At 50.2% G+C, this 25278-nt stretch overlaps 1 protein-coding gene across 5 annotated transcripts in view; it reads left to right on the top strand.

The window, feature by feature from the left end:
- AFAP1 (actin filament associated protein 1) overlaps window positions 1-25278 on the top strand; it is a 135466-nt gene that overhangs the window by 56037 nt on the left and 54151 nt on the right. For 3 of the 5 annotated variants that reach the window (XM_074350853.1, XM_074350862.1, XM_074350869.1), the window contains exons 3-6: window positions 2896-2993; window positions 10597-10705; window positions 18455-18666; window positions 22211-22390. In XM_074350853.1, coding sequence (XP_074206954.1) covers window positions 2896-2993; window positions 10597-10705; window positions 18455-18666; window positions 22211-22390 — 599 coding nt within the window. Of the gene's footprint in view, window positions 1-2895; window positions 2994-10596; window positions 10706-18454; window positions 18667-18688; window positions 22127-22210; window positions 22391-25278 lie in introns of those variants that run through there. The other 2 variants (XM_074350872.1, XM_074350878.1) reach the window with 2 other exon arrangements.

The raw sequence follows: 25278 nt of genomic DNA, 5'->3' as shown, positions 1-25278 counted from the left end.
CTGAAGGCCTTACGAGGTGCCACATACTGTGTTTGTCACTGGGTTTAGAAAGATAAAGCCTTAAGGATCCAATGGAATAGTGGGTGTGTTGGGGGGGCTCCCTACGAGCACCCCAACACTGGGAGATCCACTAGCATGTACTTGTACTTTCTCATGCCCAAGATTTGTTACAGAGGTGGTAAGGATGTACAGCCAGGCTTATAGGGGAGGAGACTCAGGCCAAGCCTGGAGGATCCCGCAGACAGCCCTCCTTCTGCTCTGCCTCCCCGGAGGGTCACACAGATCACACTCTTTCCTCAGCAACAAAACACAGTGGCCTGCGTGTGATGTTTCTGTTCAGGAAAGCTCACCAGAGACTCAGTGCCGAAGGGCTTTAGTGGGGGCTGGTCACATAGCACCCTCAGCCTGGCATGTGCCAAAGTCCCAGACTCCCAGAAAAGCAGGTTTACCAGTCAGAGTTCCCCAGAAAAGCAGAACCAGCAGGATAGAGGGGTGCGGACAGAGATAAGAGGAGGTTTACTCTGGGGATTGGTTCATCTGCTTATGGAAGCTGAGAAGTCCCATGATCTGCTCCCTGCAAGCTGGAGACCCAGGAAGGCCAGTGGTGTAATTCAGTCCCAGTCTGAAGGCCTGAGAATCAGGTGGGGGGCTGATGGTGTACGCTCTGGTCAGAGAACTGAAGGCGCCAATGTCCGAGGAGGAAGGCAGAGGATGGGTGTCCTGGCTTGAGCAGAGAGAGGGAGTTCACCTTTCCCTGGCCTTTTTCTATTCAGACCTTCGACAGATTGCATGATGCACCCCAACGGTGGGGAGGGCCAGCCCCTTTACTCAGTTCACCCATTCACATGCTGATCTCTTCCAGAAACATTCTCACAGATACACCCAGCAATCACGTCCTGCCAGCTCTCTGAGCATCTCTGAGCCCAGTCCAATTGACACACAAAATTAACCATCCCAGCAGGTGTTTGGCATAGATCATATTGTTTGCTCAGTCTACGCAGAATCAACCAACCTCATCAATTAGGGAGCAGTGGGGACACTTCTGAAATCCACGTTCCCAGATGCCAGCCAAGGACCACTTTGCCAGCAGGGCCTTGTAAAGACAGCAGCCTCAAGCCCTCTGTGTTCCCTCTTCCGTGCACAGTATGTAAGACGGAATAGCTGGGGGAGAGCCTCAGCGCGCTGGCGGGCACCTCAGAGGGGAAGCGCAAGCCGCGCAGATATGGAGAGTGCGGGAGGGGCTGGGGGTCTTGAAGGCTCGGTAGGAGACAGCTGGATGAGGTGTAGAGGTTTATTTTAAACAGCTTTATTGGGATGTAATTCACCCACCGTGCACTTCCCCCATTTGAACGTACAGTTCTTTGGTTTTCAGTGTACGAGGCCATGATACGACACAGATAGGTTTGCGTTCCAGAAAGCTCGCTCGTCAGTCCGCGCAGCGGGCTGAGGATCCAGTAGCAGACTGGACGAGAGCTGCATGAGGTCCTGGGTGGATGGTGGGACCAGTCGCTGAGACGGCGTGCAGGGTGAGGATCGTGTTCTGGGGGCGGTAGGTTAGAGAGAGCCAGTGGGAGGGGGGACAGAGGTGGAATGTTCACCTTTGAATGACGTTGCTGCTTCCCTGCCTGGACTCTTTCGTTACCTACCGTTGTCCATGGATGAACCGTGGCCCTCAGGCTGCCTACGAGGCCCTTCATGACGTGTGGTCACGCGTGTCTACTGTAAAGTCAAACTGCCTTTGTTTCTGTCTCTGCCCGTCTCCCAGCCTGTGACCTCGTGCTGTGAAGCACCTCCAGTGCCTGGCACACCGCAGACCCTCCGCAACTGCTGGCGGTTATTTCCTCCCATTGCCTTTGTTTTTAGAGGTGGCGCTTCTCTCAGCCCCCCCCCCCCGCCCCATGCACCCGGCTCTCGGCCACGTCAGACTGCCGGTCTGAACACCCCGCAGTTTGGGCCTCTGGCCTCAGGAGTTGCTGTTTTCTTTCCCCGATTTCCCTTTTCCTCTTCCTCTGCCCCCTTTCTCTCCACACTTCATTCTGGATGTAGTGACTGTTATTTTCCAGTTCACTAATTTTCTCTTCAGCTCTTTATACACTTAAAACTCATCCACTGAGTGTTTTGATGGTAGTTTCCATTTGTTTCCTTCCTTCTCTCCCTCTCTCTCTCTCTTTTCTTTCTTTCATTGTTTCCAGCCCTCTGCCAGACTGCTGGTGTCTGTTGTAGCTGCCACAGGTCAGGGCTTTTTCTCCCCGCAGCCTGTAGCATCGTGCTGGACCTGTTGTAGATGATCATTGTTGAGTGATCATTTTTCTGGGGCTTTCCAGGTGAACTCTTGGCATATAAATAATACTTCCCTGCCTTCACTGGTACAGCGCTCACCACGGTTTCTGAGAGTCCACCGCATGTATGTGTGTCTTCCTAGCTTGAACATGATACCCTGAGGGTACGAGCTTACATCAGGCACGTCGGCTGTGAAGCAGTCTGGTACAGCATCTGACCTTAGGAGGGTACTTAATACAGACTTTTGATTCCCAGGAAGGCACCTGCCCCCTTAGTACGTGGGTGAGTTCTGACCTGAGCAGCAGTTCAGGAGAGGCAGCTTGCGAGGCAGCTTGCCTTTGAGAGGCTGCTCGCAGAGGGGACAGTGTAGACTTTGGTGCCAGCTCCGTTATTTCTACCTGGTAATGTTTCAATTAAGTTCTTTAACCTGTTTTTTTCAGCCACAGATACTCACCTGCAGAATGGAGAAGAATACCAACCTTGCAGGATTGCTGTAAAGAATTAGGGAAGATGAATGTTTGCAGAGTATTCATTGTGGGCCGAGGAGGTGATGGCCGCTAGTGGCGCTGTCCTCCTCCTCCTGCTCATCCGGTTCTGTGGTTTCGCTTGATACAGGTTTTGAAGTGAAAGATCATGCTGCAAAGCCGGAGACCCCCAACAGCCTGCCGGCCCCTCCCCAGATGCCTCTGCCAGAGATCCCGCAGCCGTGGCTGGTGAGTTAAAGTCTCACCCTCACAGAATCACTGGATGCCTGGGTCACTTTCGGTTCTAGGGGCAGGTGATAGAAGCCCAGTTCGGGGAGAAGGGAGGCCTCGTTTTGCCCAAGACACACTGACTGTGGTTTTGGGGCTGCTAGTAATAGCTAAGTGGGAGGCTGTAAATGCAGCCTTCCTTTCAGAGGCTGGTGTTTCTTTGAAAATTGCTGGAGCTGCATGTCCGTGGAAATCAAATTAAATCGGATTTTTAAAAATCAGATGATTCAGCAGGCAAAACAATGATAGTGGAGACTTGCCCCTCTTTCTGGGTTAACTCTGAACTTGAATAACTTAGTGTGAAACTTTAACATTCATTGTTCATGCTGTTTCTGGGATTAAATATCCTTTCCCCCCCTTTTTTTTTCCAGAAGAAAAATATATACATAGTCCAGGAATGTGTGTTTTATTTGATTTTCTGCATTCAACATTTGTTTTGGAGTTCTTTTGCTATTTTTGCAATCTGGTGATACTCACGTAAGCCATTTTTCATAGACCATTCAGCTTTTTCTGCCTTTTGCTGTTTTCTGATTTGCTTGCTCAGGGAAATTAGACTTTCATTCAAAATGAGAGCAAAATCAGCTACTTAGGAGCTCTCTAATACTGGCTTTCTGTGTGCGTCATCCGCTTATCTCTGTACCAGGAGGAGAGCCGCCGGGGAGCAGGGCCACATCTCACTTGTTTCTGTCCTGCCGGGGCCCCGGTGTGTGGCTTGGGTCCAGTATGTACCCAGTCGTCATTTTAGAGGGGACAGAAGGAAACTGGCACTTCTCGGGTTCCTACCACCTATCACAGATCATGTTTGCTATTTTTCACTTATAATTTCATTTAACCCTCACAACTTGACCTCAAAGAACCCCTAAAATGCCTCTAAACATGTGAATAGTGTGTATATCCATTTTCCAGAAAAAGAAATGTGGGTTCAGTGAAGATACGTTAGTGCTCAAGGTTGGATAGTAAGTGGGGAAGGCAAAAGGTGTAACCTATTCTTTTGATTTCAAGTCAGCCTTTTCTCAGTGATACTGTTTGGGGAGGCGTGTCGGCAAAGCCGATGCCACCGTGACTCACGGATCCGAGAAGACTTTGTTAGGAGCTATAAGCTGTCCCTGAGCTGGGATCTCCTGAGGCAGCAGGGTCCGGGGTGCAGACTGGGGAGCACGGCTGCCCACTTCCAGGTCCCAGCACTGCCACTTACTTGTACAATTTCAGACTGTCCCTTGAACTCTGTGCCCGAGAGGCCTCATTTCTAAAGCGAGTGTAATAATCGTACGTGCTTAGGGAGACTGTGTGAGGATTGAAAGAGCTGGTATCACCTCGAGTGCTTAGGGTGTGTGCCTCGCGTGCCGTGAGCCCCGCCAGTGCTGGCTGGTGCTTCTCAGACTTCCAGGGAGCTCGTTAAAACGAGCATTCGGACCTGCTAGGTCTGCACGGGGCCTTAGACACTGCATTTCTAAGATCACTGTAGAAAGTTGGTTGAAAAAAAAACCTAAAAAAAAAGTCATCTATATCCCTTCTTCCCAGGAGGTTGCTGTTCTCATTCAGGCATGTTTTCTTTGAGCCTCCAGGGCAGGGACCACCAGCCTCAGGTGGCCACGGAGCACTTGCGGTGTGGCCGCCTCAAACTGAGATGTGCCGTACGCCTCAAGTACACACTGGATGCGGGGGCTTATGGGAAAGAGGATGTAGAGGATCTCAGGAAGTTTTACGTTGATAACATGTGAATTATATTTTGGATATATTGAGTTAAAGAAAATGTGTTAGTAAAATCAATTTCATCAATTTCTGTGGCTACTAGAAAAATTTAAATTACATGTATAGCCCACATTTGCATTTTCTTTAGTTTTATACATTTTCTTTCCACTGTGGAGAGCATAAGATTTTTATGTACTGTTTTAATTTTTTTGGACTTTATATATTTTTCCTTCTTTATAAACTTCTTTTGAATTACTGTTTTCGTTGTTTTAATAAAAAAATCATCGTGTTTGTTGTAGGAACTATGACTTGATTAGCTTTTTTTCATTATCTCATTTGATGTTTATAGATATAATAAAGAATTACAGCCCAGAAGTCTATGTCAGTGGTATTAATCCTATTTACTGATATATTGTATATCTACAAGATAAAGAACTAGATGAGAAATCAGTAGTTCATGAATGTCCTGGTTTTTATGTTCTGGTTTACTTTCATTTTTCTTTCTAAACCAACTTTGTGATACGCCTTACTATGCCGTGCCTTGTACCTCACCACCTCATTTCAGGTCGGGAAAGGCGTTCCAAGATTGAAGGTGAGATGCAGATGAGATGCAGACATCTAGAGGCAGTCAGAGGGTGGGGGTGGTCATATGAATGTCGTGCCTCCAATTTAATGCTGCACAGAGTGCCAGCCATCTGGCCTGGACTAAAATACGTGTCCCCGACGTGCCGGGCCAGGTGGAGTGGATATCGGCCTCAGTGCCATTTCAGACAAAGAATACTTTGGGATGGTCAATGCTTTGTACTATATTTGACCACTGAATAGTCAATCCATTTCTTTGGACTTTTCCTCAGATGCGGTTTCTTCCTCGTTCCCTCCCTTCTCTCCCTCTTCTGCCTGTGCCTTCCACTCTCCCCACTCGTGCCCTGCCCCGTCTCTGGCTGCAGGGCGGCAGTCTGCCGTGCTGTCAGGTGGACGAGCGGCCCTCCCGCTGAGGGAGTCACAGCTGACGGCTGGTTCGTGAGAATTGCTGGTTTAGGTGGGGAGTTCTAAAGAGATGTGCATGTGCTTTAGGTATGTTGAGTTTAAACAAATCATTTTTGAGTAGGAGTTTGACTAATGGGTAATTTCTCCCTACTGGTGCCTAAACATGGATGTCAGGAGGGTCTTCCCTAAGCCTCCAAGCCACGCTGTTCCTTGGGGTAGATTACTGAGGTCTCTTTAATCGACGTATGGTTGGCTTACAACGTTGTGTTAGTTTCAGGTGTGCAGAAAAGTGACTCAGTTATACACACACACACACATTCTTTTTCATATTCTTTTCCATTATAGGTTATTACAAGATGTTGAATGTAGTTCCCTGTGCTCCACAGTAGGACCTTGTTTATCTGTTTTATATATAGTAGCATGTATCTCTTAGCAGGTGTGCAGACTCGGCCGGTGGCACTCTTTTCGGCCCCATGGAGAGGAGCCCCTTGACCACAAACGTTTAGCGTTTTGGACGCCAGTCAGGGCATTTTACAGATGGGAAGGACATCCATCAGTTCAGTGAGTCAGTGAAGGTGGATTGAAGACAGTCCACTGTGCTTTCTTAGTTTTTCAGTGAGTTCGTTATTCAGCAAGGAGGCCTGTCATTCAGTACCTTGTCTGCCTTTGGTGAGTGGGCCTTTGTCCAGGTGGTCATTTGCTGTTGGCATGTTGACCTTCAGGAGAATTAGCTAATAGCGGAGTGAGGATGGGGAGGGTCAGAGGCTGTGCCTGGTGGAGGGCGCACCACAAGTGAAGGCACAGGCCTGAGAAAGACCCGATGGAGTGGAGGAGAGCAGTGCCCTCCGGGTGGCTGGTCATGTGCAATGGGTGGGTGGGTCGTCTGCAGGTGAGGCTGGGACACCCTGCGGGGGTTAAACCACAAGGGGCCTGTGGGCCCTCAGAGCAGTTCGGGATGATCATCAGGGCAGTTCTGAGGGGAAGAGGATTTGTTTTTGGTGTAAGAGGTAGGGTACTCCAACCAGGTATTATTTCTCATAAATGTGAACCACCATTGCAGTTTTAACTCTTTTATTAACGGCACGTATTGAGTGAATACTCCGTTTATCACAGCTGGGTGTGTCGGCATCTCAGAAGTGACTGCTCTTCCACCTTTTTATCCCTTTTAGGGCTGAGCAGTGCTTCGTACAGTTATTATTAACCATCCCTTGACATCCTCTTTTTTCTGGTGTGTCTCTAAAGTTATGCATCTGGTGTAACTGAAGCTTTATACCTGTCGGTCGGCAGTGCCTCATTTTGACAATCTCTTAAACTAAACATTGACCTTTTGAAGGTGGCGTCTGTTCCTCTGCTTGTTTGCTCTTCACGCTGCATCACAGAAAGTGCCGACGACCGCGCGCCAAGTCAGTCTTGTAATATGGAAGGTGCTTCTGTACGCGAAGGGGGTAGTGAACGTTCCTGTTTTGCCCTTGGAGTCCAGGCGGCGGCGGCCCAGGGTCCGGGTGCACGCTGCGCAGAATCCAACACTTCCCTTCACCTCCGAAAGCGCCGGGTGGCATGCGGCACGGTCACAGCCCGTCAGTGCCCTCGCTTTCCGGGGAGACTGGAGTGGGCCCAAACATGCGTGTGCATAATGAAAGCATTTCTGGGAAGGACTGTGCTTTCCGGCGGATTTCTGTTTCTGTCTCATAGGAGAGCTGTGCGGCTCTCAGAGGGATGGCGCTTGGTATGCGGCAAGTGCTGAGAGAGCATTTGCAGAGGCGGCTGGTTCATCCGGAAATGGGTCCCATCTGTGTTGACGTTGGCCGCCCCGCCGCCCCCCGCCCCCCGCCCCAGCAGTCGCCTCACCAGCCGGGTCTGATGGAGACAGTCGGTGACTGTGCTGCTGTTCCTCCCCTCCTCCGCTTCAGAGCTACCATGAGTCTAGGCTAGGGAGCTCTCGGGTCTTCCTGGCCAAGAGAAAAGAGCCAGGTATAGACTCCTTTGTGGGCTCTATACCATTTGCATGATACGCAATCAAGGCCCTTTCTAGAAATATTTTTATTTGGTCATTTATACGGCGGGGGGTCCCATCATGTCTAGATGGGGTAGAGGATAGCAGTCTCAGTCTCTGAGACTTTAAGGCCAGACCTTATGTAAATGTGATGCCTTATTATGCCAACAGACAACAGCAAGGTTGGTTTTTATCCTGGTAAAATATACGTAACATAACCTTTACATTTTAACCATTTTTAAGTTTCCACTTTAGTGGCATAAAGTACATGCACAGTGTGTGTGACCATCGCCACGATCCATCTCCAGAACTTGTCATCTTTCCAGACTGAAACTCTGCCCCCAGTAAACAGCAACTCCACCCCAGTCCCCAGCCCTGGGAACCACCATGTCACTTCCTGTCTCTATGAAACAGTGACGTTTTGGTCCCAGCCCTTTCCACCTTGCCCGCTGATCACATTTTATCCTTCCTAAAGTGCTTTCACAGCCACTTCATTGTCTCTGTTTGACAGATGGGATTATGAGATTCTTTGAGATTACGGGACAAAATTAGGTATTTTACGAGTTGCAGAGTCGAGACTAAAGCCCGTGATTTCAACAACAGAACCACTTACTTACCAGTGAGATCTGATGTGATTCTTTCAGTGGACGTGAACCATCTTGTTCCTTTTTTCCTTGTCTTTGGAAAATCTTGGAGCTTAGTGTCATGGGTCACTCCTGTGGTAGCTTTATATGGAATTTTTTCCGTGTCCTGTTGACCCTGCTGTCGGCCTGTTTTGCCTCTCCTGTGGAAGCCCACCTCCTGGTAGAGAAGGAAGAGAAGAGGCCACGGCCCCGCGGACCCTCATTCTTGGTTGTGTATAAATAAAACTTGAGAAAACTTTAGAAAATATGTGTGAATAATTTCCCAGTGTTTACTCAAGTGCTGTGTGGAATGCAAATTAAATAGTGATCAGAATGGAATGGGGTGCCATTTGGACAAAACCTTTTATTTTGCCAAGAAGAGCACCTGCTCAAAACCCTTGATGTTGGGACTGAAACCATTTGTGCAGTTGAGACTATCAACGTTTTTGTTTTGCTGAAAATTCCTTCATTCCAGCCCTCAGTCCCCTCAGCAGCGCGGGCACCTTCCTAAGGGCTAGCCCGCAGCACCGAGAGTTTAGAGTACACTGTGGAGTGCTGCTCCCAGCTTCCTGTCAGTGGAAGAGGGTTTGCTGATACATGGCAGAACAGGACACGAACCCTCACTGCCTTAAGTCAGATCATATCATTTTTGGCTGCTACTCTTAACAGATTTGAATCACTGTAACTAGAAAGGCAGGACCTGGATGTGCCATGGTGTATAGATAATTAAAGTCAGAAAGTGATTCCACTTTCTAAGCTGGTATTTTTCTCTGCTGAAATCAGGTCTCATAGTTTATTGGTGTTTCTAGTGCAAAAGACCGAGTGATAAATTGGGGCCGGAGGAGCGGAAGCCGGCCTGTGAAAGGGCGTGTGAAGGGGCCGGAGGGATTTCATCTCGGAACAGGGATTGGGGGGCAGGGAAACAACTGCCTTCAAGTGTGTGAAGGGACATTGTGCAGATGCTCTTGAGTAAACCGTCTTTCTCATCGGGCGAGAGGAAGGAGTGGGTTGAATGCACAGCGGTGATGAGTCATTCACAAAAGACTTCTTGGATTCAGGCTTGAGTTACGTGAAACGTGGTGGTTTCACATTCTGTGATTTCTTGGGAGCAGTGTTCCGCTTGGAAACTGAACTCAGTGGATCTTCAGTTTGAGGCCTCTGTGCACTAGTTCCGAGAGAGGAAGAGAGTGAGAAGAGGGAACATGGGTATGAAAGAGGTCTGTAATGGGCAGACCTGGTGCTTGAAAACCCCAGCTGTTGACGAGCGCCTGGTGTTGAGCAGGCTGTTTTAGACGCTGAGCCTCACCGTCTGTGTCTGTAAAACATAAGGTGATGGAACAGCCACCTGAAGGACCCCCGAGGGACTGACTGATGTAGCTTGTAACCAGTGCAGAGGCGCTTAGGACAGAGCCAGGCAGGTGTCGGTTTTCCTGCCCCTCAGCTGTTTCTGTTGGCATGAGGACCAGTGAGTGATGTCGCCAGCAGACCTGTGAGTGTCCTTGGGAAGAAGAGGTGGGTCTGCCCTAAGTCATCAGGAGCGTTTGAGAGTGCAGTGCTTCAGCGGGGTGGGCTAGAGTTTGGATGGTCCTGAGCTGCGGCTCCAACGTGTTCTGAGGTTACGGCTTCAAAGCCAGCTGCCTCGTCTCAGAGCTCGGCAAGGAATTGTGACAGGATCGCACTGAGTAACGAGCAGATTCCTTTTCCGGAGAGTCATTTCCAGTCTCTTTAAGAGGTTGGCTCATAGGTGACTTCTTTTTCTCTCTTTTTTAAAAAGTTTCCCTGGCACACAGGAGGGGGTTGCTGAGACTGTGGGCAAACACGCTCGTGTATTCAGTCCCTGTGGAACTAGAGCTCCCTCTGTGATGAGCGCGGGCAGATCTGAGCCGGCCTGCGCCCGGAGGTCCCCACTGCGGGGGTGTGGGCCTGGGAGAAGGCCGGCTTGGAGATGCGGGAGGTCAGGGTGTGGGCGCGGGGTCTGCGAGGGCGAGCGTGCCGCCGCCCCTGCCTGGGGCTCGCGGGAGATGCCAACCGCCAGCGCGTGGCAAGGACCGAGTGGCGAGTGGCCGGGCCGGGCTGAGGGTCGGGGGCCGCGGCGGGCAGCAGGGATCCAGCCGGGACCTGAGCTTCGGAACCTCTTCGTAGGATGATATTCTTTCTCGCCAGAGACTTTACAAAGGAAAGAGGAGGCTGCCAGTTGACATCTGTGGGGTGAAAATACGGAATTTTCTTCTAATGGTTGTGCTCTGTTGTTTCTCCCCTTTTTGCTCAGCCACCCGACAGCGGGCCACCGCCCTTACCGACGTCCTCCCTCCCGGAAGGCTATTACGAGGAAGCTGTGCCCCTGAGTCCCGGAAAAGCTCCGGAATACATCACCTCAAGTGAGTGTCAGGTCTACCGGCCGGAGCAGGCCTCCCGGCTTGCCAGACTCTTGGGGAGCCCACCCCCTTGTCTGGGGTGAAGGGAATAGGGCCGTTACACAACACCATGGAAATGGGGAGGTCAGGAAATTCTGAACCTGAAGAGGGAAATACTTTGAAACATCTAAGGTGTCTTCCAAGTACCTTTGGTGATTCAGATTGTTGTCTTTCTTGTGACTCACAATTAGTGAAATCTCGTTGCTATGGGAACACATATCAGCCAGTGAAATGTGTTCCCTTTGGCCAAAAAGGAATGAGTTTTTGAGGTATGTTTTCATTGGGTCCTCTGCGCCGACTGGGCACGTCCCCCCAGGCTGCGTCATGGTGCCACAATGCGGATATGTGTCTGCAAGTAAGTACGTGTGGGCGTCTCGGGCAGAGCCCTTCGGCCCTTCCTCCCTTCCGTTCTCCGCCCTTCCTCCTTTCTCTCTCTCTCTCTCTCCCTTCCTTTCCTTCCCTTCCCTCTAAGTTAGAGCGACTCTCAGAAGCGACCCTTTGTGGGCAGCGGGCTTTCATGCTCATGCACAGAAGGACGCGCTGACGTTGAACACCTTTCTATAACTGTCTCTGGATCTGCCTTTAGACCTTGGGCTTTGCTTCCCCCCCGAGGTCTGGCAGGCAGCGCGCTCGTCTCACGTTGGGTGGCAGTTGTGTTGGCTGAGGTAGGCCCACTTGCTCTCCTGGTGAAAGATGAGTAATGTGGGGGTGAAGGTGTGCTCTGCTGTCCGGGGACAGGCTTCCCGTGCGTTCACGTTTCCCAGCCCCCCATCCCGCTTCCTCCGTCGTTTACAGAGCCGCCCTCCTTCACGTTCAGGTCTTAACATCACCTGAAGTCTCTGCTTCACACAGACTTGGACTTTTCTGATCTTTCTCTCTGCTGCCAGTAAACAGGCAGAGCCATTTCAGCAAAGCGGAATCTAACTCAGTTGTTACAGGAAATCCCCGCCCCGGGATGTTTTCTGGACCTGAAGACAGACAGACAGAAGCCAGGGAGCTGGACCGTAGGCCCTGGCAATCCAGGGCCTTCCTGGCACATTCCTGCCCGTTTTCTGAATTTTCTCCGGAACAGTCCAATGCAGACTCAGCCGGATATCCATAGGTATTTGTGCTCTGAATGAGAGAAAGGACAGGTCTGATGAGAAGATTATGAAATAACTGAGTTTTGAGATCTGTATGTTAACTATTTTCTTTTCATTCATTTTAGAACTATTTGGGGGAAGTGCATTCAGGTGATTTCTAAGTATCCACTATTTCAGAAGATAATAAATGAATTAGAAAACACAAAAAATTAAATGGTTTGATATAATTCAAAACTTCATTGGGTTCCTTTCTTTCTGTTAACAATGAATAAAGAAAAAAAATTTCTGAGGCTGTTTCCCAGCGTACGGAACCTTTGGTTCCGGCCTTCCCCTCCTTCCTTCCCCTCCCCCAACACACTTTCAAGGCTAGAAACTGATAGTAGTTGTGTTTGACTTTGGGGGGGCCTTTCGCTCTTTTCAGTTGGCAGAGCCCCACATAGCATGTGTGTCATGTCTTGTTCTCCAGAGAAGCCCTTCCTCAGCTGCTGACAGGCAGGAACCTTTGGTTGAACTCATTCCAGAAGGAGTAATCAGGGACTTGTGCTGGGAGACAGCGAGTCTGCAGTTGGGGCGCTTCCATCAAATGTCTGTGGTTGGACCTCCACTGTGGGTGAGGACCGCTCCCCGGGAGGAACGGTGGTGCCCAGCTGAGTCCCAGCGCAGGCCAGGGTCACCCGCCTTCACTTACTGGTTGGCTTTGGGGCAGCTCTGTTGAGCCCCAGGTCAGGTGCAGTTTATCAGAGAAGCAGAACCATCACGAGTGTCGTGGGTAACGAATGAGACCTGATGTGGTTGTGGGAACCAGCGAAACGCCTGTGGAGTTGGCTGGCCATCCACAAGGGAAGCTGGGGGAGGACTAGGGGAGAGGAAGGATGATGGGAGCCCACCTGTCTCTCACTTCCTGACACGGGGGCCCAGAAGGAGAGGCTGGACAGCCTCCACAGAGCCGCACGCACCTGGCCGGGCCCTGGAGGCGGAGCTGCGAGGAGAGCCCATGGACCAGTGGCGGCTGAGCAAGCAGTGGTGCCTGGCATCCTCGCCCACCTGCAGTGGGTCCCAGCAGCTGGTGGCCAGTCCTGACCCAGAGCCATCCGGGAACGGGAATTTGAGGGAAAGTGTTCCAGCCTGGCTAGGTGGGCAGCATAAAGGCACCACCACTGACGTCGTGTCCACGGGCATCCATACACACCTCTCTACCCACGCTGAACTTCCACATAAGACCACTTGTTTGCCTGTTGTCTCCACTTCCAGGTCAGTGTGTGTTTGGAGGAAACATTTGTCCTTAGAAAGTAAGATTCCATGTACAAGTGGTCCAGCGATGACCTGTTAGTAAGTGGCTGGCTGATGCCACAGGGGACAGCATCGTGTGCAGGTGGGACACTCAGAGGTGCCAGGGATCTGGTTAACCTTCCTGAGTGGAACCCCATGTGCTGAGTTCCAGGCATAACCTCCATCCCTGCCACTGTGCAACTTGTTTGTGAGTTCACTCAGACCAGAATTCTGGCCAAAGAGGCTGACGGATGTCTGCATAATGGGCCATGCTGTTACCTTGTTGTGAAGATGGTCTTCTGCTGAGGTCGTCTCTGCCACGTATTCACCTGATACACAGATCCTCCCACTCTGAGCCCACTTGTGGAGGTCCATTCTCAGCCTCTTCTGCAGATTCCTTGCTACCAGTTCTTCTCAAGTCTTGACCGTCCGAGCAAACCACTGGGCCATACTCATGAGTCGGTGTTGAGAGGAGGAGGCAGCGTGGATGGAATAGGGGCCACGGGCCTCCGAGCTACTTGCTTGTGCTCCTTTCTTACTTCTGCTGGGCCTGATGGAGCCTGAGGGAGATGCAGACTGATGTGATGGCCGAGTGCCCCTTGGTAGGTTCGATGACCCGGAGTCCACGTTGGGCAGCTCAGACCAAGCGTTTAGGGCGTCAGTGAGCCAAGAGCCATTTCTCAGAAATAATAGTTCTCATCAGAGGTTGACGTAGCTGTGCCCCAAAATCCTAAGGGTCTGCTCTGAGCAGCCTCTATAAGAGCTGGCTGAAGGCTTCCATTACTAATTTCTATAACAGGCTTTGATCAGACAAGCAGAGCCACCATGAGGTCAAACAGACGATTTACTTTGACGATTAGACCTCACAGAGTTATGCGAGCTGTTGAAGGAGTCCAAGTCGGAAGGCCATGGCCCGAGCATCCGGTTGGAAGCGCAGTCTGGAAGGAGAGCTGGACTTGGAGTGGAGGAGACATGGATGCGCTGAGCTCCACAGGACCTGCTGCAGCCCGTCTGTCCCCGACCCCCTCCTGACTGCGGCACAGGTGCCTGGCAGAGGAGCTGGTGCCTTGGCGATGGAGTTGTGTGCGCCCCTGTCCAGGATCTGGGCTGCCAGAGGTCAGGATCTCCGAGTCCCATCGCCGCCCGAGGCAAACAGGGCTGCCCGACAGGTCCACAGTGCCTGGGGCCTCCTCTGACCTTCCGGGTAGACTTCCCCCCTCCCCCATCGCTCACGGACTTCTCTGTGGCTGCTCCGACCCAGAGCGCGCAGGGAGGGGATTTTGGGGGGTGTGCGCCATCACTGCAGACCTTGCAGAGGTTTGGGGCTCAGATTTATATTTCATTTTATTTTCCATTATCTCTTTTCCCTCTCACCTTCTCTCTGCTCTCCCTCCTCAAGGGCGGCTGGTTGAAATGCCATTTCTGGTTTCATGGGGTATGAGTATATGTCTAAAAATTACATTTTATAGTTAAAAATAATAGAGTATGAGTGTGTTCTTTAGGTCCATCGAACTGCGCTGCAATAGCAGTTTCTGCCCAAGAAAAGCACTTCCTCGCCAGCACCGTCACGTAAACGTGAAGACCTGCACAGCCCTCTTGCTGGCTCTTGGGTCTGCCTCCTCGTCGGCACGGAGTGCAGACGTCGACGGGGACGCCAGGACATGCCGGGGCTGATGGTTTCTAGCTAACGCCCTCCTGACTCTGCCCCCAGATGAAACCCTCCACCATCTCTGAGAACACCTGCTCCTCCCACTGCCGTGTCTGCAGGCTGCCGCCGCCGCCGCTCTGCTCTCCCCACGTGCTGCGTCTTTCTTAATTTTTCACAGAGCCCTCATTACCTCCTAACATCACCCAAATCCCAGCCCCAGACGGTGAACTCTTTGATGTCCTGCCACAGCCCCGGGAAGCCCCTGAGCTCTGCTGAGTAACCCCCAGAGAGACTTGCCAGGGAGCCGGTTGTCCCGGAGGCTCAGAGTTACTCCCGAAGGCTCGGTTTCCTGCTAAGTCAACCGATGTTCTTCTAAAAATAAGTCTGTCAGTCCTGTTCTCCCAGAAGAAGGTGGGACATGAACCTACTGTCTGTTTCAGCCGTGGACCTCAATCCATTCCCCTGAGGAAAAGGGCAGCTGGGGCCCAGTCTACTTTTTTCGGTTTAAAATCAGGGTTCGGCTTTGTCGTTCACCAGGATGTGGTCTCGGGTGAGTCGCCTGGTCTCTCAGCATCGTTCTTCGTCTCCTCCGAGATGAAGACACTGCCTGCGCCCCGCTCTGGGTGGCTGCAGAGCCGGCGGGTCAGTGTGTGTGAGCGCACAGCGGGCCTCCTCTTTTCCCGGCTTCACCCCCGGATCCAGGCGCACAGAGATCAGTATAAAAATACTGCCTGGCACGTTGAAAGTGCTCAGTAAACATTTGTTGAATGAATGAAATCAAATTTCCCTGCTTATAACTGATTTGTTCATTAGTTCTTCTATTTGTTCATTAAATGTTTCCTGAGTTTGATGTCCTAGAAAATGAGCTGAGCACTGAGGGGTTCGTGGTCCCCCAAGCTACTGTGAACTTAATCTTTCCAAGAGAAAGCAGGACTTTGTCTGGAATCTCTCAGCGTGCCTCGGACCTCGGGCAGCGCGGGGTCTCTCACTTCCATGCCTTCTTCCCCGTACGCTGCGCTCTAGCCACGCTGGACTCTGAAAAAGACCTTTCATTATAATATATACTTCACAAAAAGCACATAAAGTATGAATGTACACTTAACGACTTACCATAAAGTGAAACGTGTGGAACCACCACCAGGTCCAGAACAGAATGTTGCCAGCCCTGGAAGCCCCCCCAGCCCCTCGCCCACCGCACCCTCTCCCCACAAAGGTAGCTCCTAAGTTGGTCTCTGTGGCGATGACATAAATACGACTGAGAGGTGGCAGGCTCCACACTCTTTGTAAAATGCTTGATGTCTTTGGTGCTTTTACAAATTGTGTTCCTTCTTCTAGGCTCTTCTGTCTGGTTGGCAGTGGAGGTCAGTGGTTTTCTCTGATCCTCTCCGTGTCCCACATGTGCCACTCCCCTCAGCCCGTCTCTCCCACAGCATCTGTGTCTCCACACTGCGCATGTCTCAGTCGCCTCCAGCACCGCCCAGTAGGCCTCCCGCGATGATGGAAATGCTCCCCTCCGTGCTGGCCAGTATGGCGGCCCCTTAGCCACCAGTGACTTGGAATACCTGAAGCGTGCTTGGTGCAGCTGAGGGACTGAATATTAATCTTAGTTAAGTGTAATTGGAATTTGAATTTAGATGGCCACCATGTTAAATGGGGGTGTTGGGGAGATGTAGATGCTGGCGGGGGCAGGGGTGTGAGTGGGGGTGGGGGGAGGTGCGGGGACGACGCAGGGAGAGGTCTGGCCGCCAAGTGGAAGGGTCAGCTTTGCACAGCACAGGAGGAGACTCCGGACAATTCTCTCTCACCCTCTCTCCACGCTGCCTGTGACCGAGAACCTTAGCGCCGCGCACGTTCCCCCTCCTCACACCCGCCTTGGCACAGCCTCAGTGTCCTTCCCGACATCACCGCAGAGCATCCTGACTGGTCCCTGTCTGTCCCCCAGCTCCAGCCCGTTCTCCACGCTGTTGCCGAGGTTACCTCTTCAGTCACCTTAGCCTCTTGCCCAAAACCCTTCCTTGACTTCTTTATCATGATTTACAGTTCCACCTAAGCTCCCTGTCTTTCTTCTCCCACCTTGGTAAATAATTCTTTGCAAGGAAATTAAAATGCAAGCCTGACTTTAGAGCACAGATGTAATCCAGGTCCCAGGGAGTGAGCAGCGGGAGTTCTGTCCTGTGTCAGGTCCGCCCTCCCGGCCGCTCCTGCCTCCGTGCCGCCATTCCCTCAGCCGCTGTCCCCCCTGCCTCTGCCCTTCAGTCCTCACCTAGGTGTTCACTCCTCGATACATTATGAAGAGCGAATGTATCTCAGGTGTGCCGGGGCTTGAGAGGAGGGCGGAGAGGAGTCAGACACTGGCTCGAGGAGCTTGTGATCCAGCAGGGCTGAGGTTAACAGTGTCGCTGACAGTCGCTCTAACGTGCCAGCCATCCTTCTGAGGGCTCAGCAAGGATGATGTAAGTTGGTCTGATGGTTCCCTGTCTGCAAGTCTGTTGCTTGCCCCCTGCCAGGTACTTTAAGTGCTGGGACAGTCCCATCCAACAAGGAGGTCTCCCTTCCCACAGCGGACTCAGCCTGATGTGGGGCAAACAGAAGTGACAACACAGTGGGGTGTATTTTGTGTTGGGTAATGTGGAAGCAGAGAAGAGGGGCATGTCCCCTCGTGTCTTACCCCGGCTGCCATAACAAAGCACCATGGACTGGATTACAAGACAACAGACGTTTATTTTCTCACAGTTCTAGAGGCTGGAAGTCCAAGAGCAGCACCCCGGTGCAGTCAGGTTGTGGTGAGGGCGCTCTTCCTGGCTTACAGACGGCCGCCTTCTCCCTGTGTCCTCACATCGCGGGGACAGCGCAAGACCTCCTCCTCTTCTTCTAAGGCTGCCAGTCCTGCTGGGTGGGTTAGGACCCGCTCCCATAGCCTCATTTCACCATAATTACCTCCTCAAAGTCCTGTCTCCAAATACAGTCCCATGGGGGTAGAGCCTCAACACATGAATTTGGTGTGTAGGCATCAGCTCTGGTGATTCGGGGGGGCTTGGTGGAGGAGGTGCCCTAAGTTAAATCCTGAAATGTGAGGACACACATCCGGGCAGAGGCAGGAGACTGAGTGGGATGAGCAGGCAGCCTGCGTGAGAGCAGCGTGTGCAAAGCCCCAGGGTAAGAGGGAACGGGATCCAGACGACAGATAATCTAGTATTGAAGATTATTAGTACGACGCACTGCTGAGTGACGGGGCAGGTCTAAGTGTCTGAAAGTCCAAGGATGACCTGAAGGAGGGGTGGCCTTGGGTTGGATCTTGACCCTTAGGAAGGGTCTGTGCGTGTGGTGATGCCAGCAGGGAGGGGGGCTTGCAGACTTGAACAAACTTTGTGGGTGGGTGTTTCCTTTGGTGAAACTCGCTGCAGAGTGGGGGTCACACCGCCCAGCAAGACCTTGGCGAGGATTTAACAACATGGGGTCTGCAGGGTACCAGGCCCATGTCCAGTGGTCCAGGAGTGGTTTCTGTAAATACAGATTTCTTAGTCACTTCAGCTTAAAACTTTTCATTGAATTTCCACTGTCCAAGTCTCAGTTATTTCCCCTGCTCTTGCTAATCAGCGTTTCCTGGTCCCCTCCTCATTCGCTCCTGTAATAGCGTGAGTCTGTGGGTTGTCTTCAGGATAAGGGTGATGTAACCTGGTTTGTTACTTTTCTTCCCTTTTTTCTTGTTGACAGATTATGACTCTGATGCCATGAGCAGCTCTTATGAGTCGTACGATGAAGAGGAGGAGGATGGAAAGGGGAAGAAGACGCGGCACCAGTGGCCCTCGGAAGAGGCCTCCATGGACCTGGTGAAGGACGCCAAGATCTGTGCCTTCCTGCTGCGGAAGAAGCGCTTCGGCCAGTGGACCAAGCTGCTCTGCGTCATCAAAGACACCAAACTGCTGGTAGGGCCTTGCGAGGTGGTGGCTGTCGTGTCGAGTGGGTCAGGTGGCGTCGGCGGCTCACTGGATGGGATGTGCACCCGGGCAGCGTTATCGTCGGCGGGAAGGAGAGGGAAGCGCCCGGGCTCCATGCCCCGTGCTGAGCTCACGGCGGTCGGGCACTGGCCTGGGCCGGGCGGGCAGGGAGCCCTGGCCGAGCCTACTGGGTCTTCAGCGCTGTTGGCTCCGCCAGCTCCCTAAAGCAACCAGCGGGCAAAACCACCCCCACCTCGGCCAGCGTCTGCGGTTCATGTCAGTGGAAATGCACGCTGCTCTAGCTTGCCAGAAGTTACAGGATGGATTCTGTCATCTGTAGTGAGTCAGTGAATTCCTCCAAGCCAGGTCATCGAAGTGGGCCGGGCAGGCCTGGCGGGGTGTGGGGGAGAGTGCCGGGGAAAGAAAATTCTTTTGGAAAGCTAAAGGCCAACTGTTCTTTTTTTTTTTTTTTTTTTTTCTTTTTTCTTTTTTTGTAACTCTGAGAGGCCGAATAGAAAGGTAGAGTAAGGAACAGGGGAGCAGGGGCAGGAGGCAGACCCTCTGCTGCAGGCACGCTTCCTCCAGGGACCCTAGTAAGGAAGCAGGAGCCTTTGAGGATGACGGGCCCGCTGTCCCTCGTCCTCTCCTGCCCCTCGCAGCTTTAGAAACCATGGTTGACTATTGGAATCATGGATTTCAGAGTGTGTGTTTGTTTTTCCTTCAAATTAACCCTGGGGGAAAAATCACTCAAAATTGTATCATTCAACAGCACACAAGAACGTGTGATTCTGCATCTCACTTTTAAGTGAAGCAGGTAACCCTTTTTCTTTTAACTTTCTTTTGTGAATTATGGGAATCTTATTTTACTAGACTCTTAGAACATTGTATTTTTTTAAATTAATGGCTTTGTTTTAAAAAAAGTTGTGTTTGTTTTTCCATGAGAGTACATGTTTTTTTCCACATGTGTGGCCTGAATTTCTCCCAAATTTAGAATATGCCAAAAATGATGATGCCATGGGGGAATTTTAAACTAAAGAATGAAAAAAAGATGAAAAAGATTAATACAGTCCTTATTTACAATCTGACATAATGGCTGCAAGATGTTCGTATGTTATATAAATGTTTTAAAAATACACAGTTGACTCTCGATCAAAAGAGAAGTTTTAAAACGCGCTGCGGGGAGCCCGTGGCATCCGCAAGGTCGGTGGTCGGTTGGCAGTGTTGTGTCCCCGCCTTGGCCCCAGCGCCTCTCTCTCCTCTCCTGTCTCTTCCTTCCCTCCCTCATCCTCTTCTGTTTCTTCCACCTCCTACCAGGTTTCCCATCTCCAAAACCAGGGTGATAATACCCACCACTTAGGGTAGTTGTAAATATTTAGGAAGAGATGAATGGAAAGCCGTGTGAAAGCACTGTCTTTGATGACACGCAGACTCAAAGTTTTCTTATGAAGCTTTCTGTTGTTCAAAAATGACCTATGATCCAATTGTCCAGATGACCCCTGCTGATGGTGAAAAAGAAATTAACAGTAATAAAAGCAAGTACTTTCGAAGTTTAAACAGAACAGAAAGCTATAAATGGAAAAGAAAAGCCAGTATCTTCCCCTAAATGTTCCCAGCCCATCTTCCCACAGGCGCCACCATCACCAGCGTTTTTTATTTACTTCCAGAACCTGTTCCTTTCTGCACCCGGGTGGCTCTGTGGTGCACACTGTCATGTTCCCCTTTAGGCGGAAGCATGTGTTCCCTCACTTGCAGGGAGGGCTGCTGGCAGACAGCTGGCCAAGTTCATGTTCCCTTCCCAGGGCGTCTGCATCCCAAGCGATCCCTAGGTGTGACTGTCCCCCTCACGGGACAAGCCTGATGATGCGTTCCAGCTCCAGAGCTGCCGCGGGATCAGGGCCTTGTATTTGGACTACATTTTAGCTTCGCTTCGCCCTCTGCCCTGTCCTGCTTCCTTCCCCTCCTCCTACAGGTGTAGCTCTCTAAGGGCACACCTCACTAAATACCCTGTGCGCCACTCTGTTTTAGCATCATCTTCCCTGGGAATCCAACCTGTAGACATCTCCAGAGTCTCGTTTATCACATCACTGACAACACATACATCTTGAGGCATTTAAAGAAAAAAAGAGCTACAAAGTTTCCTTTCTAATTCCTTCCACAGTACTGTTAGTATAGTATCCTTCTCACCTTTTTTTTTTTTTAATGCACTTACTGAGAATGTGAAAAATCTGGTAAATGGTAAACATTCATAGCAGTCTGAGGCTAGTTGGTTTTGGTGTATTTTTTTCTTCCTTTTGGACAGGGCCACTGTCAGTTGGACTTTTTTAAAAAGTGGATTGTCTCCTGGCCTGTGCCATTTGGGAGCCAAGGTTCTGGAACTGTAAATAGGAGGGACTCTCAACATCTTTCTGAAAATCGGTTTCTATTTATTCTTTTATCAGTAAGTGGACTGGGGTCCAGGATGCAGACTCTGCACTTAGTTTGGGGCTGGAGTCCTGGCTCCACACTGTTCGGTTTGCCTGACTTTGGGCAAGTCACTTAACCAACTGGACCTCATTCTCCTAAGCTGCAAAATGGACAGCTGTGATGATTAAATAAGATGTATGAAATGCCTTGTGTAGTGCTGACACTCAGTCCTTGGCAGCAGCTGTCATTGTTATTAACTATTTAATGTAGTTCAGTAAAATAATAATAAAAACAGCAATGACTCCTTTCACAAATGAAGAAGCAGGCTCAGAAAGCTTAACCAACTTCCAGGAACCCGGATTAAATTAGTGACAGAGCTAGGACCCAGGTACCTGAGCTCTGAGACCGTGTATGTCCATTACGAGGTGTGCGTTTGGGACCCAGTAATACAACAAATCCAAAGCGGGCACAGGGAACCTCTGGGCAGAGATCTGGTTCGAGGTTTGACAGGTCTAGTTTAAGGGAGAATTGATGGGAACTCAGGCTCCGTCTCGCCACAGTGCTGAGAGCTCTAGAGCGAATGTCAGCGATGCAAACGGAGCAGCGTGGACCCTCTACTCAGCTGGAAACTTTTGCAGACGTTTAGTATATTATATGTTGCTATTTATACTCTTCATAAAATCGTTTGTCTGCCTTTCAGAAAGAGAACAGAGATGAGACGGGTGGATACCAAGGGGCATAGACTGTGGAACAAATTTCCCACGGTACCGTCTGCCACGTTCGGGCCGGCTGTGCCGTTTCAGCAGATCTAACGTATTACGTTCATGTCACTTGACGAGGAAGCTCCACTGGAACAGGAGGACTGTCAGAGCAGGGACTTTGTTCCCACGGAGTCACGCAGACGTTGCTGAATTAACCAGCAGCAGAGGGGTTTGCGCTTACGTGGAGGGGAGGTGGCGTATGGAGCGAGGCTGTGTGTGTGATGCCTGTGAGTCTGCAGATCTGTCTTCCAGGCTCTGAGCATCTCCACTCTTCATTCATTCAGGTGCCTCGTCAGTACCCCTGTTTTTGTTGTGCTTGGGTTTTTCAGTGTCGATAACCTAACTTGGATTTCTCCTGTTCACTGCAGTGCTATAAAAGTTCCAAGGACCAGCAGCCTCAGATGGAACTGCCCCTCCAAGGCTGCACCATCACGTATATCCCGAAAGACAGCAAGAAAAAGAAACACGAGCTGAAGATCACCCAGCAGGGCACAGACCCCCTTGTTCTTGCAGTCCAGAGTAAGGAGCAGGCCGAGCAGTGGCTGAAGGTAACTTGTTGCTTCTGTTTGTGAGCCATTTGAATTCCCAAACCTCCTTCTGAGATCTGTTTTTATTTTAATGTGTATTTTTTTTCAAGTGTAGGCAAACATGGATTAACCTGAATAGTTGTGTGTTTGACAGTGGAATATTCTGATTACTTTGACATTAATCACTTTAAATTTTGTCTTTAAAAGACCATCTGCCTCCTGTTTGCAAGCTGCTTCTAGAACTTTCTCTGCCACTTTGATTTTTCTGGCTTCACTTCATCGTGTCTGGATGTAGATTCTTTTTTATTTATTCTGCTTGGGATTCCCGGGGCTTTTAAAATCTGTGGATTGGTCTTTTCATAAGTTTTGGGGAAAAATTCCAGCCAGTTCCCTTAAAACATAACTTTGCCCCATTCCCTTCACCCTAACTACCTTTAAATATATGTTGGACTTTTTCACTGTATCCTGCTTTTATCTTTGTACTTTACTATCCTCCCCCACCCCCGCCTTTAGTCTGGTTAATTTTTTCTTGTTACTTTCTAGCTGACTATTTCTCTCTTCAGCTGTGTCTGGTCTGTTGTTAAGTTTATTCCTGTTCACTGGGTTCTTAATTTTGGCTATGGTTGTTTTCAGTTCTGGAACTTCTAGTTATGTCTTTTAGGGATGTTTGTTTGGGTTTTCTCCCCATAGCAAGCACATCACAGGCATGGTTGTTCTGAGAGTGTCTTTGGTGGAGTTTGGACCTGGTTCTGTTACTTAGTGTGCTTTTCCTCGTTCGTGTCATTTTGTCATCTCGTGTGCCGGGTTATATGATGATCTTGCTGGTCATTATATTTGGGAAAAATTATTGTAATAATTCTTAATAACAGCTCTATTGAAGTATAATGCACGTGCCATACAGTTCACCCTATTAAAGTCTGACTCAGTGGTTTTTCGTGTATTCACATAATTGTACAACTATCACCATAATCTAGTTCCAGAACATTTTCACCAACCCAAAGAAGAAACGCTGTGCGCCCTAGGCTAACGGTCACTGCCCCGCCCCGCCCCTACCCCAGCCCCAAACAACCACTCATCTGCTTTCTGTTCCTATAGATTTGCCTGTTCTCGGCATTTTGTATAAACGCACTCATACAAGGTGTATCCTTATGTGACTGTCTTCTTTTACTTAGCATAATGTTTTCAAGGTCCATCCATGTTGTATGTAATATGTAATAGTGTGTCATTACTTTTTATTGCTTTTTGTGTCGTATCTAAGAAACCATTGTTTAATCCAAGGCCCTAAAGATTTATATTTTCTTCTAATAGTTTTATATGTTAGCTCTTAAATTTAATCTGAGGTCCATTTTCATTTAATCTTTGCATATAGTGTGAGGTAAGGGTCCAATTTCATTCTTTTTCTTGGGGGTATTCAGTTGTCCGTATAGAAGTCATTTGATTCTTAGCACTGTGCTTTTCTCTCTGAGAGCCACGTGCTTGAGGGGCATTAGGTCTCCAAAATCGGTTTAATTTCAGAGCCCGAGATTTTAAGAGCCATCCAAGTATCTTGAAGTCAGCCTGCAATCTATCAAGGGCAGACTTATATTTATTTCAATCTTATTCCAAGACGCATTTCTTGGGGGGAGGGGTCTCAATCCTAAGTATGGGAGTTTGGCCAGGGACCTCGTTCTTGGTATGCCCTGGACTCCAGCTTTTGGCTCCTGCTCCCCCAGAGCTGGCAGAGTGCTGCCTAGCCTCTCAGCTGCCCCCTCTGGGTGGGGCAGGCAAGGAAGTCCCAGCTGCTAGGCTCCCTCCAGATTGCCGCCTGCTTCTGGATGGCAGCTCGGTGTCTCCGCAGTGCGATAGCTCTTTCATGCTCTTGTGAAGACGCTACGTGTATTTCAAATTGCTCCCCTAACTGCCTTTATCAGGAAGGTTGGTCCAAACCTTCTATCCCATCATTGCCTGCTAGTACTTGCTTTGAAAAAAGGGTAAGGAGGGGTGGGAAAGCCTGCTGAGACATTTAATGACAACGACTCTTAAACTGTGCCGGCGTCCGTTAAATCTTGAGCTCCACTTCCCTCTCCTCCCCCAGGAGAGCGTAAGGGTCAGACTCTGTGATGACCACAGAGATTGCTTCTGTTGGGACAGAACACACAGATGGGGCTTTTCTCATGTCTGTAATGTGGGAGACTGAGCAGCGCACTGATGTTTTTTAATGGGAGCCCTGCAGTCAGGAGTCTCTGCTGCTGCTCACTTAGCCTTCCAGAGCTGGACACTTAAGAGGCTACGCGTCACCCACCACCGTTACCAAAGTACTTTGCCGCCATTTGGTATCTCTTAATCCCCAGAGCAGCTGCCTGGGAAGGGTGTTCCTATCAGCCCCTTCATTTCACAGGTGAGACGCCGAGCCCCGGGTGGGCGGGATGGCACAGGGGCCAACAGTGATGGGGCCGGGAGTGGACCTCAGGGTTTCCTGGCTTCACATTTCATTTTCATTCTGCTGGGCCACCTGACGATTTGCCACTTTCTCTCTTTGTTCCTTACTTCTAGGATCTCAGCACCTTCCCTTCGGCAAGGAGGGAAAGAATGCGGAAATGAGCAAGGAGCCTTACTGTGGTCCCTTTTTCTTCACCTGCTCCCACCTTAGTTACCTGTGTCTGGCCTTCTGTGTTTGTGTGTTTACCTGGTCCCTAGTGGAGCGCTAAGGAAGGACACTCTGAAAGCTAAGCTTTCTTTTTTTCCTCTCTTCTCACAGTTTGTTCAGTATTTCATGCGCACTAAAGAATAGCTCCCTTCTTAATGATACTGGCCTACCATGAAGTCATCTGGGTGTCACTGGATTTTACTATTTCATTAGGGAATGGCACCGAGCCAGCAGTGCAGCCCGCAAGTAGACAATTAAAGACAAAAGTTTTTCAAGATGCTGG

This window comes from Camelus bactrianus, chromosome 2, assembly GCF_048773025.1.
Source record: "Camelus bactrianus isolate YW-2024 breed Bactrian camel chromosome 2, ASM4877302v1, whole genome shotgun sequence".
NCBI lineage: Eukaryota > Metazoa > Chordata > Mammalia > Artiodactyla > Camelidae > Camelus > Camelus bactrianus.
Note: the sequence above shows the minus strand (reverse complement) of the source record. Positions and strands in the feature narration are given on the sequence as shown.